Raw genomic sequence first — 18183 nt, 5'->3', positions numbered from 1 at the left:
CTCTCCTCTCAAGCACTCCCTTATGCACCCCTACTCAAAAAGCCTTCTGCCAACCCCTCCATCCAACCACACTATTGCCGAATTTCTATATCCCCTTTCCTGGGCAAATGCATGGAGAAGTTGGCTATCTCCCAGCTAACCCTACACACTGAATTTGTTGGTTGTCTCCATGACCATGAGTCTTGGTTCAGAGCAGCCAGAGGCCCGGAAACTACTCTCCTGAACACCTGTGAAGATTTGCTCTCCAACCTTGACTCTAACGCTCCCCCATCCTCATCCTCCTCGACCTTTCTTCTGCCTTTGACACTGTGAACCACAATATCCTGATCTCGGAGATACCCTGGGCATCACGGATCAGGCTCTGGCGTGGCTATCCTCTTTCCTCTTGGACCGACCTTCCCAGGATGAACTTGGGTCCTTATTCTTCTCCATCACACTCTCTACATGTTGTGTTCCCCAGGGATATATCCTCTCGCCCTGGTTTTTCAATTTCTATCCGGCCCCTTGGACCGACTGATCTCTACATTTTCCCCCGACTTTCAGTGTTATGCGGATGACAGGCAGCCCTCTTTTAGGCTACCCTTCGGCCTCCTCCTCGCTCATCCCTGACTGTCTTTCCGCTGTTCAGGCATGGTGCACCTCAAATGATCCGTCTTAATGCCAGTAAGATGGAGATCCTTCTCATTGGGACCCCTGCTCCCGCTTTTCCCCTTTCACTCTGGCCGGCCTGCCTTGGCCCTGCGCCCTCACCCTCTTGTGAGGCAAAAAACCTCGGGGTCATCTTCGACTCCACTCTCTCCTTCTCTCCACACATCACAGATATCTCTAAAAAGTCCCATTTACAACTGCACCTATTTTCACCTTCCCCCAGAAGCTCACTCTTTGCAGAGCCCTATTTCTCTCTAGGCTTTACTACTGCAACAGCCTCTTTCTCAATCTACCTAGCTCTACCCTCCGTCCTCTGCAACACATCCAAAATGGGACTGCAAGACTTATCCTTGGCCTCAAGCCCAGGGACTGTATCTCTCTGGCTCTGAAATCCCTCCACCGGCTCCCGGTGGCTGCAAGGATCAAGTTTAAGGCCCTCTGTATTGTCCACAAGGCCTTCTGGGCCCGGGGCCTGTACTATCTCCAATGCTCTCTTCCTAAGTACCTTCCTTCCAGAGCCCTCCGCTCGTCTACCTTACTTTCTCTGCGGGTGAGTCGCTTCTCCAAGCATATACTGGATGATAGATCTCTTTCCTCTGCAGGTGCCTCCCTCTGGAATGGCCTCCCTGTCACTCTCTGCCTTGAGCTGGACCTCCTTAAGTTCTGGAAGCTACTCAAGACCTTCCTTTTCTCCTCTTCCTTCTCTCTGCCTCTCCCCTGCTAACCATTCCCCACTTCCCATTCTCTCTGCCTTCCCTCTGTTATTCTTCCCTTCCTCCTGCTGTTACATTGACTGGCTGCCTTGTGCTCCTCTGAGTCATATAAGACACCTGCCCCCTCCCCCCTAGCCCGCAGTCCAGTCCCTAGCCCTTGCCTTCAGGCCCTCCTGCACTGCACCTGGCCTTCCTTGCACTTCCTGGGCATGTTCCCCTGGGAGTCCCTGCCTTACTGCACTTAACCCAGGGCACTGTTCCACTGGGTGCACGTCTCCCCCTTCCTCTCCACTGCACTTCTTGTCTGTGCACTTGCACAATCTACATGATACTAGGCCTAGTAAGATCGCTTCTCTTGGTCTCCCCTCTTTCCCCCTCCCTGCCTGGCTGTGCCTTGATACACTTGTGTAGAGGCACATTATAAATAACCTATCAATCAATGAATCCTTCATCCTCCTCGTCCCAGTATTTAGGTGGTTATGGGAATTGGAGTTCATTGATGTCAGCTGATGCATAGTATTTGGAAAATCTCTCTCATTGATTCCATATGACAAGTCAGTTTTATATGAAGGAGAATTAGTTCTGAAAAGGGTGTTCTGGGAGCTTTTGCTTTTTAGACCAGGAATGGGAGGTTGGTCTAAAGGATATTGGGAAAATTTTTCTCTACTTTCCCCAAAGGGGGGAACAGATACATGGCATTAGGCCATTCGGTTATTGGGCACCAGGGGGTCTTTTTCATGAGGAAATGAGGATACCAGGTCTCATCCAAGAAGTCATGACATCTCCCAGGTAGTTGTCACCTCCCATGTGATCCTTTCCATTGCCTCTGACAGACAGTACCTATGTCCTCATTTTCTCAGGCATCCTATGTAGTGATAGGTCTCAGTATGTTCCTGCCAATTGAATTGATGCATAAAGTTCAAGCCAAAGCACAATACCACAGCAATGCCAACCAGAGGATATAAGTACAGACTTTACCCAGGAGAAGAAACTTTCTCTTGTCCCCATAGAGCCGTAACAGGTCTGTGCAATAATCCTGGACTGCCATGCCTGTCCGATACTCGCGGAGCAGCGCTGCAAACTGCTGGATTTCCTGCGAGGAGAGCTTATTCCTTAACTGCAGAAACAGGCCACAAGAAGTAAAACAAAGAAAGACATGTTAGTCACCACCAACATAGAATGGCCGCTTTGGACTCCATCCACAAAATGCATCACAATCACCCTACGACTCGAGTATCACACACTAGGCAACTACTCTAAGATCAATAGAAAACTCTGTCAATACAGACCACAAATCACCCGCCAAATTCTTTTCAGCAAAATGTGGATCAGTGACGCAAACACCGGGCGGGCACAGGAAGATCCCCAAGCACAATTCTTTGTATGTTCCAATACAAGAAGGATGTGCCATGTATGAAGCTCTCAAGCACACAATCAATGAAATACTGCCCACTTTTGATAATGTAGCCTTATAGACCAAAGGAGGGGTTGGGCCATAAGTCCGAGAAGGGCCATTTTCCCAATCGATAATGACCTCTCACAGGGTCTATAAGGCTATTAGCACATAGTGGTAGTCGCAATTCATGTTTTGGAGGTGAAGTAACGCTGGGTAAAGTAAATAGGCAGCCAAGTTAGTAAATGAAACGTGGTTTCTTTTTGTAATATTGACATAACACGGTTGTCCTCACAAATTAAGCATTTTAATTGCAAACTTGGCCGAAAGGAAACAGGTTTAACATGAGTATGCATTTGGTGTCAAGTCAAAACCAACGGTTTCTCCATAAGAAATGAAGGCATTTGCAAATGCTTTATCTTTCTCTTTCGTGTGTTAAATGGGATGTTGCAGCATAAAAGGTCATCTCAGAGAGGAAGTGGCTTGTCCAAAGATATCTTGCCTGGGAATTGTATTGTTTCCCTGTCTGCCTTTAAAGACAAAATGTACAGATCACAGTCGATACCAGTAATTATTGACTGCACTCTAAACATTCTGATTGGCTAAGTAGAGGTCAACAACGATATCCATGTGCTAATAATAATTCTAATACCTATTTCGACTGTGCACATGGTAACTAAATTATCTCAATGCACTTCACCAATATCAGTCAATGAAAGGCAGACGTCTCACAAAGATATTCAACAACCTCTGTCAGAAAGAACTGATCAGCTGACATATGTGACATGAATGCATGAATGCTGGGATGCATTTATTTTTTTAATTTTGCTAAGAAATATAAGTAATAGCTCATATTGTAATGTTTGTAAACGTTTTAACCAGATTGAATTCTTGCCTTTATGAAGTGTGCCCTTTCTGCAGTTCTGAAATGCCAATACATTGCTCTCCTCCTGGTACCTACTTTTCAAAAACATGTTCGCTATGTTGTCATGGAAAGAAAATATAACTAGAGGGATAGGAAACTCCAACATAAATGGGAACTGGAGCGTCAAAGCAAATACAGAAAGGGGTGTTCCCATCAGGTTTAGTTAAAATGACTTAATCAAACTTATTTGCATCAAGTGATGCTGCAAGGAAATATATCACATGATTAAAGTGTACAGGTGCTTGGTTTTGAAACTGAATTTAGTGGACAGACAGTAAGTGCGTTAGATACATTACAAAGTGGTGAGAAGAAATTAAATGTATAGTTTATTTCATAAATATCAAAAATAGACATACAAACAGTACAAAACCAAAAGAAAACATTTGACAATTTCTAGTAATGATTTCAGAAACTTACAATCAACTACATAAATGAAAGTTACAAAGGTTCATCCCTAGAGTTATGATTGGAACAAATCAATTTAGGGGGCAGTCAGTCTGCTCTTATACTCAAACTTTCAACAGGGGTAAAACATGATATGCCAATATAAATTATATTGGATCTATGCCAAGAACACAGAAATCAAGGTGGCATTCTGCCTACGAACGCACCGACCACCAGCCAACCCCCAAAGAAACAACAAGGGCCAACAAGGGCCCAGGGTTGGGGGGGTGGGTAGCACGTCACAAAGTGGCGACAAAGGGGGGAGGGGGTGTGGGACCAAGAGAGGGGTGAGCTATATAAACCCGGTAAGAAAAGGTTCACTCTCTCTCGGTCCCTGCCTCCCTTCCCACTAGAGTGGGTCGAATTAGGCACCCCCATGTCTTGTTCACGCTAAACAAAGTCAAGAGAAGCAAATACGTGGGTTTTGGGGAGGGGGGGGCCAGCTATTAATGTGTTGAAGTGAATTAATAGGTCATGACCTATACTAAAACTTTGTATTTTGTTTTCAAGGTGGCAACGTTAGTGGGGGCAACATAAAGGAAATGGGGTGGATCACAGTTTCCAAGACAGCTGTTGCTGGCACATACTTGCAATTTAATTGCGCCTGCTATCAATACTTTAGTTTAAGTGGAGGGGGGTTGTTAACTGGGCCACACATCCGGGGCTCTCAGTGCTCACATAGGGGAAAAGTACGAGTCCTTAACACAGCACCTAGAGTTAGGACATAGGAGTGCCCCAGGACGGGTCAGGAACAATGTGATGCCCGTTGGTTTACACAGGGCACTGGGTCCTCATGTGAAAACCCCCCAAAGGTGTAGGAATTACCATGGGGAGTCAATTAGGGAGGGGGGGCACACCCACACTGCCACCTCACCAGGACGATTTTACCTAAAACAAATGGTTACAATAACCAAAGGTTCTAAACATGCTACCACCAAAGGTTCGAACACCAAAAGTGTGAACCTTTGGTGGTAGCACTGTAAAAAAAAGCGTGAAGATGAAGGTAAGTGGGGTTTGTTTATGTTGGGGGTGTGCTGAGGGTGTGGGTGGGGGGTGTTATGGGTGTGCTGTGTGTGTGGGTGTGAGTATGTAGGTGTGTTTGCATGAGAAAGGTGCAAACTTTTGGTAGTTCGCACCTTTTTCATGCAAATGTTTTGCCTGCGGTAGTTTCAGCCACGGGCAAATCACTTAGATTCATTTATCAGTGCCTAGGCTAAGGTTAAGCCATGAGCCATACAGTTTCTGTGGTCAAACAAGCAGGTTATCCTCCGCTTAAAATGAGGATTTCTTTGCTTAAGCGGGTATCAAGGTGGCAGGTTCAGTGGCGGCCGGAGGGAGGGGCCCCAGGCTACATTAGATTAAGTAATTTTGGGAAACTCAGTGGACGCATGAGAGTTAGGCAATAGACTGGGACCAAAGGGGGGGAAGGGTGGGGGCAACTCTCTGTCCCCCCAACTTACGGCAAGGTGCGGTCAGCTATAGGGAGGTGCAAGAGCCACCTTCACCCTAAAAGGAAGGGGGGACACAAGCTCCTCTACAATTTTGACACACCACCGGACATGTCCGGAGGGGCTCCGCAAACGTCATTAATGTCGCGATGAGTGTGAATGCATGCAGATTAGTGTCGGGATGAGTGTGAATGCGTGCACGCCACTGGACACATCCGGAGGGCCTCTCTAATGTCATTACTGTCGGAACGAGTGTGAATACAATCGGGTAAGCAGAAGTTATGGGGAAGTCCCTTGCCCCAGGGCGAGCCACGACCTGGTGTCTGGGGGGAACTGTCTGCCGCCGTTAACCAGCAGAGAGTCGTGGCAGAGTCACAGGTCTATCCACTAGAAAGCACTGACAGATCCTGAGGGGACTGCGCAGCCAATAGATTAGAAGTAACGGCTCCCTGGAGTACTAGGCTCAAGGGAGGCCCCGGGTAAAGGGGGAGGGGTTGAAGATGGGTAGGATGGGAAATCAAGAATGGGGAATTGAATTAGAAGAGTAATATACTAATTAATATAATATACAGAACAAGGGAATAGTATATGGAAGGGTAGTAGTGAACACTAAGCGCTTGAAATAGAATGATAGAAGAGTAGAACAAGGGAAAAGAATTAGAATGAAAGAAGGTGCGTGATATTGGGAACGGAAGTGAAGAGTAGAAGACTTTATGAATAAAGGCACCGAAAAAAGTGTCTTGGAAATGTGTACTGTGAATAAAGGCTCCAAAAAAGGGCCTGGCAAATGTGTACTGTGAATAAGGGCTCTGAAAAAAGGGTCTTGGGAACGTGTACTGTGAAACAAACCAAAGTAATGGCCATGGGTAGAGAGTGAAATGTGTATGGAGGGCCGGGCTTAACCGGCAGGGTCCTCAGGACGCTGAAGGTGGGGAAGGTCCTTAGGAAGCCGCACCCGGTGTAGAATATCCTGTGGTGCGGTGGAGAAACAGATCACCTGTAAGATAACTCCTTGACTTTATGCAAATAAAGCGTGCTGTGGCATTGTGATTTCCATCTTGAGAACTGGTCTTACCTCTTTATTCAGGGAATCTCCTGGAGGTCTAGTTGGGGGGGAGGAGGGTATAAATGAGGTAAGCATGCCGGTGTGTTTGGGGAGGTGCAGCTGTGGGTTGTCCCCGCTAAGAGCCAGAAACATAAAGATCAGAATGGCTTTTAAGCTGTCGGGAGAAGTAGTAAAAGCAGTCAGGTTTTGCTGCCTCGCACGAGACGCTTCGGTGCCCGTAATGCTGCTGGCGACCTCTTGGAGAACAACACGGCGCCTGCATTTTCAGAGCACTTGCCTGCCATACGGAGGGGCACATATTTACTTCTCAAATTCCCATCTGCCGCCTGCATGCTGTATCTTTCAACAGCTATCCTGCACCTTCCTGTGAGCAGCACTGACAGCTCCTTTGAGCACTTCCAGGATGGCAGCCTGGTCGAACATTAACTGATGCAGTGGCCCTTGAATGATCCAGCACACTGCACGTTGCGGCTGGTCATCTCCACCTTTCTATATTACCCACGCATGAGTTGCTACGCAAGTGGGTCCTGAATGGTTCTTCTTGGTCTTGAGAAGGTAGGTCTGCATTTCTCCCCACCGCCAAAATGCTATTGTGATCTTTATGTTTCTGGCTCTGAACGCCACCTTGATTTCTGTGTTCTTGGCGTAGACCCTATATCACTTATATTGGCATTTTGTTACCCCTGTTGAAAGTTTGAGTATAAGAGCAGACTAACGGCCCCCTAAATTGATTTGTTCCAATCATGACTCTAGGCATGAACATTTGTAACTTTAATTTATGTAGTTGTTTGTACGTTTCTGAATTGATTACTAGAAATTGCTATATGTTTTCTTTTGGTTTTCTACTGTTTGTATGTCTATTTTTGATATTTATTAAATAAACTATGCATTTAATTTCTTCTCACCACTTTGTAATGTATCTAGAGCACTTACTGTGTGTCCACTAAATTCAGTTTCAAAACCAAGCACCTGTACACTTTAATCACGTGATATATTTCCTTGCAGCATCACTTGATGCAAATAAGTTTGATTAAGTCATTTTAAGTAATCCTGATGGGAACACTCCTTTCTGTATTTGTCATGGAAATAACAGCCATGTTTGATACGGAATGGTTTGAGGTTTTTGCTCGAATATTCAAGTTGAATTGAACTACATCTGTTTTTTTGCAACAAGTCAATGGGCCTCATTACACGGACGGCGGTAAGGGTTAACGGTCACCGTTAATGGCAACGGTGACCGTTAACCCTTACCGCCGTACTACGAGGTCCCTTTGCGGGTTGGAGGAATTAACGCCTGCTTCTTGCAGGTGTTAAGTACCAACCCGCTAAGGGACCTCGGAGCTAATTACGGCACCGCAAAATTGCGGTGCCGTAATTAGCGCCTTCCCCATTCCCATAGAGCCCTATGGGGCAGAAATGGGAATGGGGAAGGGCAATGGCGGAAGGGGGATTTACCGCCCCTCCAACCTTGGAATGGGGCGGTAAATCCCCTTTCCGCCAAGGCGGTGCCGGTAATTTACCGGCATGGTCCAGGGTGCTAATAGCACCCTGGATTACCGCCTTCCGTGTAATGAGGCCCAATACATTTTCATGGAGTAATGTCTCAGGAAAACTAGATATGGGGCCTCATTACGACCCTGGCGCTAAGTGTTTAACGGTGCCGTAAAAGGCGGCAGCGCCGTTAAACACTTAGCGCCTTACTATGAGGTCCCTTTGCGGGACCCGACCTTAATGGCTGGTCTACACCAGCCGTTAAAGTAGGGACCCGCAAAGGGACCTTGGAGCTAAGTACGGTACCGCAATTTGCGGTACCGTACTTAGCGCCTTCCCCATAGAGCCCTATGGGGCAAAAATGGGAATGGGGAAGGGCCATGGTTTAATGGGGGATTACCGCCCCGCCAACCTTGGAATGGGGTGGTAATTCCCCATTGCACCATGGCGGACCCGTTACAACACCGGCACCAACCATGGTGCTAATAGCGCCATGGTTTAGCGCTGGTGTTGTAATGAGGGCCATGGGTTTATAGTGAAAATGTCGACTGCAAAAATGTCGACTGCAAAATGTCGGGAAAAAAAATTTCGAATGTGTTTTTTCTTTTTTTTTTAATGGGGGGTTCCTCCCAACCCCCCGTTTATTTTTTACTAGCTAGACCCCAATAAAAACATACAAATAAAAAAAAACACATTTGAATTTTTTTTTCAACTTTTTTTTTGTTGACATTTTTGCATTCGACTTTTTGCAGTCGACATTATAACTGGACACCCTAGATATACTAATTTGCTTCAATCTGCTCCAGTTCTCTAAATCAGGTTCTCTTTCCAAAGCCGTTAGGGCCCTCAGACAAGTACATATTGTACGAATCCCAGTAATATCTATTAGGATTTTCTGAAAGATCTAAATTGTCTTGCCTATCCGTGGATGCCTGTTAATGTAGCATCTTGGAATTCTTATCTGTTTGTCATTGGAGGTAAAGAGGGATGATTTGTGTCCCCAATAGGTTTGGCAATACTCCTCTTTGATAGGTCATTCATCGTTGATTAGATTCATGATGTAGTGGGTTGGCAGATAAATCAGTGTATAGAAAGAGCCTATTGTGCTGCCGGGCAACGGGCTATCATGCACGCACTCTTAGAGCCACTCTTCAAGGTTTTAATAGCAACCCCTACATCCCTGGAGAATAGGATCTGAAGGGATGACCAGCGGTTGGAGGGCTCAGAAGCCTCCAGAATGTTGGACATTTCCATCATACATGTGTTTTCATGACAACCTTTGAGGAGCCTAGTATATCCGTTTTCCCCAGATATTTTGGGCTGGTTGTGAATGATGGATTGGAAAGTAGAGAAAGGCATTAGGAGGCCAGAGTCATGCAATCCGCGGGGCGGAGGGTGCATACCGTGGTTATGTAGTCCTGCAGTTGGTCCAGCCCTATGTTGCTCTGGTCACTTTCACTGTAGGCTGTGGCGGAGCTGTGGTACGATTCACGGAATGAAGGCGAAGAGTTCCCACTGTAATAGGCTTCAAATGTGTCATGGGAACCGTTGCTGAGAAGAGATGGAGTGTAACATGGGGTTATTCAACACCTGTATTCATTTGCATTAAGGATTTGAGCATGGCCAGGTGAATGGGTTGCAGAAGAGAGAGAGGGCAGTGTATGTTCACAAGCCAGGGCAGCACAACTGTGGCACAGTACAGGACTAGAGCCATGGTATATACAAGGCAGCAGCAGGAATAGATTGGCATAGAGAATCAGGAGCATGTGCCTGGCACTGATCAAGGTGGCACCATGGCCAGGGCTAAGGCAGAAAACATGGAGGGCATGGAGCAAGTCAATGTCAGCCGCAAGAAGGTGGCACTACAGGGAGACCTGAGCTGAGCCCAAGAGTTGCGTGGAGCAGTGACCACCAGCAGCGTGGACCCTGGGGCCACAGTGACCCCTCGCACCAGGGGGCCCAGATCTATGAATGGAAAGGAAGGTGCTTACAAGGAACTGCAGCAGCTGAAGTCGGCTTCATACCCATAGGTCACGTCTGTGTTGCGGCTGTCACCTGCAAGATCACAATGGCTCATTAGAACGCGGAAAACAGGCTTCAGGCAACAGCACTCACAGCATTGACTAGGGACCGTGTGAGTCCTTAATGCAATCCACACTGAGGGCCCACCCCTAGCACTGCCAGTATTACTGCTGATCCAATGACATCATTCACGCGGCCACAGTACCAGCAACAACCTCTGCCGATCTAACAGCCTACATACTCATCTATGTGTCCCAATGCCACCATCAAACCTCTAGGAAACTTTCAATTCCAAAGACTTGAAGGCACTCGAGACTTGGGAGTGAAGACTCCCATTGGCATATTGAATTCTAGGGTCTTGTCGTGCATTGCACATTTCCCGGAACCTGTTCCTAACACAAGCACGTGAATGTGTTGAATTTCTGCGCAATTTAAAGTGCATCCCGTTTCTGTATTTGAGATGCACATTGGGAAAAAAAATCTTCTATTTGCACCAATGGGCATAGCGGGTCGAAAGGGGCATCCAGGTGCGCACATTTCAGATGCCTTTGTGAACACGGCACATCATTCTTTTGTGCAAGCGATGAGACTCGTTAGCAGATCTTATCGCTTGTGGAAAAAAAAAACCTATATCTTTTAACATGATCGGGATTTTGGTTTGGCTCATTGCAGAAGAAAAGGAGATTTTTTAGATCAGTATTGTCTTTTCATTCTGCGTTGCAGTGTTGCCTGTGTATTGCCACATAGGGGCGGCCTACATCGGGAGACACAACTCTGGTCCTCAAGGGCTAGAAACAGATCAATCTTTCAGGAGACTCAATGTGACTATTCAAGAGAAAAATGTGTTTTCAATGGATCCAAATGGGAAATCATTTCAATATTCAGTGGTTATCCTGATAACCTAATAGGTTTGTAGACTTGAGTTCACCACTGGTCAACACCTTAATCTCAATGCCTTATAGAGGACACGTCTAAAGAACTCACTTCTCACAAATAACCCCAGAACTGGTATTTTTCTAGATCTTCCCTGTTGTCGAAGACAGGCATTGTCTTCTTGTAAGCTGAAAGCAGTTTCCCTGTGGTATTCTGCCTTTGTATAAACCTCTCACATTTTGATTAGTCCAATTAAATGTGCTATCACTTGCTCACATTTCCTTCTGGTCACAACGCAATGTCTGAACCATATTCTATGTTGTCTTTCCTGACCATGGGATGTGCCACACATGTTAGGCCTGTTCAGGGAGTACATGAAATGTTCGTGGGACTCACATCTGGAGAGCCAGGGCCGCTCGGGGTTTGAGGTGTAGTGGAACCCTGCCCGATCCACACATTCAATGCTCTGGTCACCATAAATAATTTGGAAAACTTGGCATAAGAGGGCACATGATTCCTCACCGGCATCCTGTTGGTGAGAGAAGGAGGCAGTTATTAATTTGAACTGGAATCAAAGCTGAATCAAGTGGGGAGGGCACGGCACAGCCAGTGTGAGCTCCTTCCCAATGCGCCAAGAACCCTATCAGTAGGGCTTGGGCTTCCTCCATGCTGTGCAACTTCCCTTCTGGCAGTTCAGCCTCTCACCTAGCAACCAAAGCTTTCTACACGCAGAAGAATCACCCACCCACCAGTACAAAATCACTCCTAGCAGGAGTATCCACCACACTGAAAAGCCCTCCACCTCCATCCACATACCTCTTCCCTTCTAGCACTGTCATTTATATTCCAACACAGCCCCCAAATGTGTCATCTCCTACCCTCAGCAGGATCTCCCTCCCACACATCACGGCTGCCTCTCCCTAGAAAGGAAAACCATCCCAGCAGAGTTCACTTCACATCCCTCAGTAGAGTTCCCTACCTCCCAACATAGTCCCTTCCTCCCTCATCCCTCCATCCCTTCGTCCCTCCCTCCCTCACTTACTCCCTCCCAGCAGTGGCAGTGCAGCTTCCGGTTCTCATCACATACCTTGTTCTCCACAGCTAGGATGATGAGGTTGCAGTAGGCCTCTGGACTTGGTACCTTTGGGTCCAGTGGGGAGCTCCCCATGTGCCGTCTCTCCCAGCTCCCATAGGTCTTTCCCCGCTCCCAGCTGCCACTGTAGGCTTGCCCTCTCTCCCAGCTGCCAGTGGGTTTTCCTGTCTTCCCCTTCTCCCAGCTGCCAGCAGGTTTTCCCACCTGCCTCTTCTCCCAGCTACCGCTAAAGGTAAATCGTCTTTCCCAGCTACCAAAGGCCCGGCCTCCTTGCTTCCTCTCCCAGCTCCGACTGGCTTGCTTTCTCTCCAGGCTCCCTCCCCCGGTAGGCCGGCCATCTTGCCCAGTCCGTGACATCTTCCAGTCCAGGCTGCATATGGTGTGCCTGCGCTCCATAGTGCCTCCTGGCTGTTTGGGTTCCCCACTGCCTCCAGGGTGACCCCTTTCTGCTGACCCGCCTGCAGGTTTCTGCTCTGCCTCACTTCCTGGGTATTTACCCAGGCTTCCTCCTGCAGGGACAGGATCAACACCCAGACCTAAAAGACACAAAGGAGGTGTCAGGTGAAACCACTCGCAGAAGAGATAGAGACAAAAACAGTACATTACATGAGGGAGGCATGGGACCACCAGAGGGAGACAATGTGACTGCCCACAACGCAAAGACTTGACATAGGGATGATATGTCCTACATTCCAATAGATTGTATATTTCCATGTTGCTCTTCTTTTTTGTCGCTTTGCGAGGTGCTCTCTGCAGTAAGCAGATTGCTTTGTGGCTTCTCTTAAATAAACTGCAGATTTAACCACCTCTAAGCCGGGGGCCCAGGGGGCTATAGCCCTGGGTCTTTGATGGGGTGGCTCAGGGCACTATAGCCCTGGGTCTTTGCTGGGGGGCTCAGGGGACTATAGCCCTGGGTCTTTTGGTCGTAGTCTCCAGTGGTCAAAGTGTATGAAAAGAAGTAGTGGAACTATGTTCCCTATTGTCCTGCACCGCTCCCCACAAACCCCAGCACCCCCCCCCCTCTCACCCCCCACGCAAAATACAAACTCTAAAACATATGCGCTTGCTGTTTAGGGGAACGTTCAGCTCAGTCCACTGAAGTGCAACTTTCAACTTCTTCCTACACTTTTATTTTAAAACGAATCCATTCCGGTACGGTTTCTTTTTAAAATAAAAGTATAGAAGCAGTAAAACTTAATTAAAAGAAGTAGAGGAGCACTGCTCCCGACCGCTCCCACCCACATCGACCACTGGGAGTCTCGGATAGAAGCTCAGGGGCTACAACCAATAGGCCAGCTAACCCGCCACAGTCCCGACATTAGCGTAGCCCCGGATCTTTTCCAGCCCTAGCAACATCTCTGCCAGAAATTGAGCTAATGTGGTGCTCAGGGAACCCTGGTACCTGTTTTTAGAACAAGGAGGTGCAGTGCGTCATCTCTCAGGTAGGAGGCGGCAGCAATCTCGTGGGTGGGTATTCTCAGAATCAGCTCCTCATTGTCGCGCCAGGTCAGGAGGAGGCAGCGGGCTGAGAGGCTCAGGATACAGTCCTGCTCTGCCGTGGTCTTCAGTGGAAGCTCCTTCAGCTGCTGCAGGGGAAAGGTAGCCCAGTTAGGGTGACAGGGCTCAGTGCATTGCATCAAGTAAGGTCCTGGGCCAAAAGGAGATCTGTAGAATCACAGGCTGGATAATATTTGGAGGAAGGCAGCTCCGCAATTGCTGGACACAGAGCTGGCACCACAAGTCAGACCAGGCACAACAGAGATTGCAGTTTGTACTTTGATCTTAATGTGCCAGGAGGCTTTACACGCAGGGTTGTCCAACTCCAGGCCTTGAGGGCCGGGATCCTGACAGGTGTTCTGGATATCCCTCATTAATACTCATGGGAAAAAATGTGCGTACATTTAGAATCATTGTATGGAAATTAATCTCGTGAATATTAATGAGGGATATCCTGAAAATCCAACATTGTTTCCAACCCTCGAGGCCTGGAATTGGACAACCCTGCTTTATTGCAATCAGTTGATGGAGGAATGTTGGGGCCCCGGGGAGAATCTAGCAACAACATGTGTGTATAAGGGGCATTCGGGTACATCGGCCATCAGTAGTGCATTCTGGAATCTAGGCGGGAACTTCAGCATTGACACATGTGCCCATGATTTGCAGATTTGCAACAATGGTGACCAGGTTTTGAAGGCCCACTATCCACTGATGCAAAGCATGATTAGCCCTGGGAGACAGTGGTGCCAGATTGCTATGGATTCTAGAGGACATACATGACTGCTAAAGATGTAGCTACATGCACTTTAGAGATAACAGACTGCTCATCTAAGTGCACAGAGATTGAGGTTACTGAAGGGCCAACAGCCAATGGGGGATATATTTTTGAAGATATATACACGCATTTGTTTATCACAGATAACCAAGTCCATATGTTTTAAAGGGAAATAGTTATTGGAAGCTAATGGCATCACGTGTGTGAATGCCCGTGTACTATCCTCAAGGGAAGGCCCTGCAGGCTGCACAGGGTAATGTGCCCTAGGGAGGGGCAGTATTTTACTTCTTCTGGGTATACCGCACAGTGTTGCTTTTCATGAAGGTTATTTCACCTCACAAATCCGCAAAGGTGAGAATAGCTCAAACTCGTCTCCACTCCTGCGGCGGATGGGAAAGGATTTGGCAACCCCAGAAGTTGGGGATATGAGGCTCTGAGTTCAGATGACATGGAGAAAAGTAAAACGTACTGCGGCAGAATGTGGAAGATAAGATGAAGCTCTTGGGAGATTCCCCCCGTTTTCAAAACACATTCAGATAAAAAAAGGGAGAGATGGCAACTTTGTGGTTAAAGAGGATGCTTGACGTCTCAGTGTGGACAGATTGGCCAGTTTTATGGCTTCAATAATGGGTATGCAGAAGATGTTGAGGACATTGGTGCAATAATTGTGGGGTTACAGAGCTGCACGGTGAGCGGTCCAGGCCTGGCAAAGGAGAAGGAAATACCTAGACAGCGTGCTGATGGTGCGGATGGTCATGAGGGAAACGTGTGACACACGCGCGCATGGCAGAAAGGATGCAGTGTGATACAATGCCAAGCCATGCTCCTATGCAGAAGAAAGGCTGCCTAATGAGAGCTTACGACCCCCTTTTTACTCTTGCTCTGCCTTTTGGTGTATTGTGCAGCTTTTGCATTTGGGAAGGTTTGTATTAGTTGAAAGAGAGGGATGTGGTTTATTCGGGACTGATGTCCAGAGCTTGCAGTCTGTAATCATGAGATTGAAACAGAGACCGATTGAGCGGGCTGCCTGGTGTGAACGCTGCCTGGTGTGAACGCTGCATTGCTTTCCTGCTGTAGAATGTGCAGATCTCTGGCTGGGCTTTCCTTATTTACAGGGTAAAGAGGAATCCTACAGAAGCCGAAGACAAATGTGCATCCCAACGTTACTGGAATCAGTGGCTTCTTACCCTGGCCGTGTCCAGCAGCTGCAGCATTTCATCACGACTCGATGGGTTTAGAGAGGAAATCACCCACGTCAGGTGACCTAAAAACTGAAGAGGAAAGGTTAGTCTCAGCCGGAAGAAGCAAAACTGACACACTGCCATGCCAAGGCTCCACCACGTCTATTGACCAGAAAGAAGGAAGGAAGAAGTGAAATGACATGATCCACCCCAAAACGTTTCCATCACCCCAAAAATCCTGTAACACAAATCTACACTTTCTTTCTTATTACACACCACTTTATTTGTGAGGCTCTAACTAGCATGGATGGTGGCCTATCACTCAGTGTTACCTCTGTAGGCGCTAATCCCAGTCATACCATTATTTAAAGAGCAGACGCACTGAGTGCTGCCATCATGATTTCACCCCTCTGCCGCTGCTCTTTGCACTCTTTGGAAAGAGTAAGTGCCCCTTGGCGATAGTAGAGTTCAGCTGGCGAGGGGAAATGACCCAGCGCCGTGCAGCGGTGAAAGACTCCAACCCTGTCCCATGTTTGTTGGGTAATGATCTTCCTGATCCCAAGATAGTCGCAGCCGCTACCCGATCGAGGGCCAAAGAGATCGCTAGATTGCACACTCTCAGAGCCTTAGGGCCTGGAGTGCTTCCAGAAAGCTTGTTGGAAGGACCGGCATGGGCGTTAGCCCCTAGTCCAGTTCCACAGACTACTCCATCACCTACTACTGCGGGAGATGGGCCAGTAGCCACTGAGAAACCTACTTTGGTAGCACGGGGCTCAGTGATTTCAGAGTTGCCTGGTGCAGCGCTGGAACCTGAGGTGGTGGACCAGGTGGGCGCAGATCTGAAGGGCCTGCCCAAGCTGGATGAGTTTGCATTAGCTGGGGGCCCATGTCAGACTGACTTCTTCACAGCCCAGAAAGTGTCCCACTCTGGCGGGTCTGCAGAAGCAGGTGGAGGAGCAGGTTACGTGTGAGGGCCCTGGACTGTTCAAAGTGCACTGGGAGGATAGACTCCTGTACAGTGAGCCAAAAGACTCTGAGGGCGAGGGCACCAGAAGGTTAGTGATTCCCAATGCCACAGAAAGTTCCTTTTGGATGTGGCACACCAAATTCCTTTAGGGGGTCACCTGGGAGTGACTAAGACATCAGACCAGTTGTCTGCGCACCTTTACTGTCTTATTCCATGGAGAAATGAATAACCTCTTTTATATGATGCCAAATAATGCAGCAGGTCTGTCAGATTGGTCTACATAAAGCACAGTGTGCTCTTCTTATTAACAACATAGATAATGTATCCAAATTTCAGCATTATTCGTGTCTGCTTTTCCTGCCAAGTTCCAAGTTTACCCTCCCAGACCCAATTATCTTACTGAGAGATTCTGCAAAAGACTCATCTATCAGCCTCCGAGTCAGGGTTTTCACACCTGGCCTTAAAACTAGACACTATTCTCATATGAGCATAACCCACTATCAGGTGTTAGGCCTCTCCAAATGCAATTTTTTTAAAAAATGTGTACATTTTGCTTTAGCCTACAGACGCTCTGACCATACCGAGAAACAAATATAGGTTGATAACAATGGCTCGAAAAGATGTTATGTATACAAATATATAGCCTAAAAGACATCTAGTTTTCCCTATGACCCTGGAACATTTATTGTCATAATTAGAAGAAATACATATTAGAAACAGGAAATCCCCAATGAATGAGGATATTCTTTTGAAGTTTGGGTAGCTCTTTAGCCCCTCCTGTTTTCACTTTTAAAATTTGGATTTGTTCACAAAAACATTCACAGATCTATATGAATTTGCATACTGTCATACAACAATGAATTTGTTGAAATCTATCGGTATACTAAACATACAGGTTTCCATGCCCATCATGTTGTATATATTACATTTCTCTTTTGTTATTTGATGTCAATTTGTAATATTGTTGGTTTTGCACATGTATGTTGTATCTCACAGCTTTGTTTTATAATCCATGCATTATATGTTAGTCTGTATGAGCAAATAAATGTCTGCTTTTGAATTTCTGTATAAACATTTTTGAACACAGTGAGCACCCTGTACATTTCCTTGACTCCTTATTTGGACCTGCCCCTTAGCAGACCAACCTCTTTTATTGAACCTTTGGACCAGCCCAAATACCTGAACTGGTCCAATCATACATTTGCCTTTTGAGCATTGTTCTATAGCAAGGGTATACCCCTTTTGTTCTTATGTTATGCATACAAATATTTACCAAATTGAATTTACTAATACATCCAGTTGCAAGTGCAACCACCTGCTTAGTCATAACAACGATCATTTGTTAAAAACATACACAAAATATACAATTTCAAAATACCGAAAATAATACATTCACACATAGACAAATCAAGTTTCCATGACCTGACAATACATAGTGATGGTAATTTCCACCCAATTCACCTTCTATGTCAATCTTAGCCCTACTTATATAAGTTTCTGTCCTAGATGGCAAAATGTTGCCGGACATTCCTCAAGGAAGGAAAAAGTGTGTCTTAATGGTAGCAGGGGATACATTCCACTGTTCTCTCCATAGAAATATTCCGGAGGGTCCCTATGGGAATGGGTACACAATTAAAAACATATATA

The 18183-nt window shown here is 46.8% G+C and overlaps 1 protein-coding gene across 1 annotated transcript in view; it reads right to left on the bottom strand.

Annotated features, from left to right (window-relative positions):
- CCM2L (CCM2 like scaffold protein) overlaps positions 1 to 18183 on the bottom strand; it is a 296984-nt gene that overhangs the window by 74111 nt on the left and 204690 nt on the right. The window contains exons 3-9 of the mRNA XM_069651009.1: positions 15576 to 15659; positions 13519 to 13702; positions 12111 to 12652; positions 11420 to 11552; positions 10120 to 10183; positions 9532 to 9679; positions 2340 to 2478 (exon numbers count right to left, since the gene is read on the bottom strand). Of these exons, the coding sequence (XP_069507110.1) occupies positions 2340 to 2478; positions 9532 to 9679; positions 10120 to 10183; positions 11420 to 11552; positions 12111 to 12652; positions 13519 to 13702; positions 15576 to 15659 (1294 nt within the window). The remainder of the gene's footprint in view (positions 1 to 2339; positions 2479 to 9531; positions 9680 to 10119; positions 10184 to 11419; positions 11553 to 12110; positions 12653 to 13518; positions 13703 to 15575; positions 15660 to 18183) is intronic.

Source organism: Ambystoma mexicanum, chromosome 3p (genome assembly GCF_040938575.1).
Source record: "Ambystoma mexicanum isolate Mex_15411 chromosome 3p, UKY_AmexF1_1, whole genome shotgun sequence".
Taxonomy (NCBI): domain Eukaryota; kingdom Metazoa; phylum Chordata; class Amphibia; order Caudata; family Ambystomatidae; genus Ambystoma; species Ambystoma mexicanum.
This window is presented reverse-complemented; position numbering and strand designations above follow the sequence as displayed.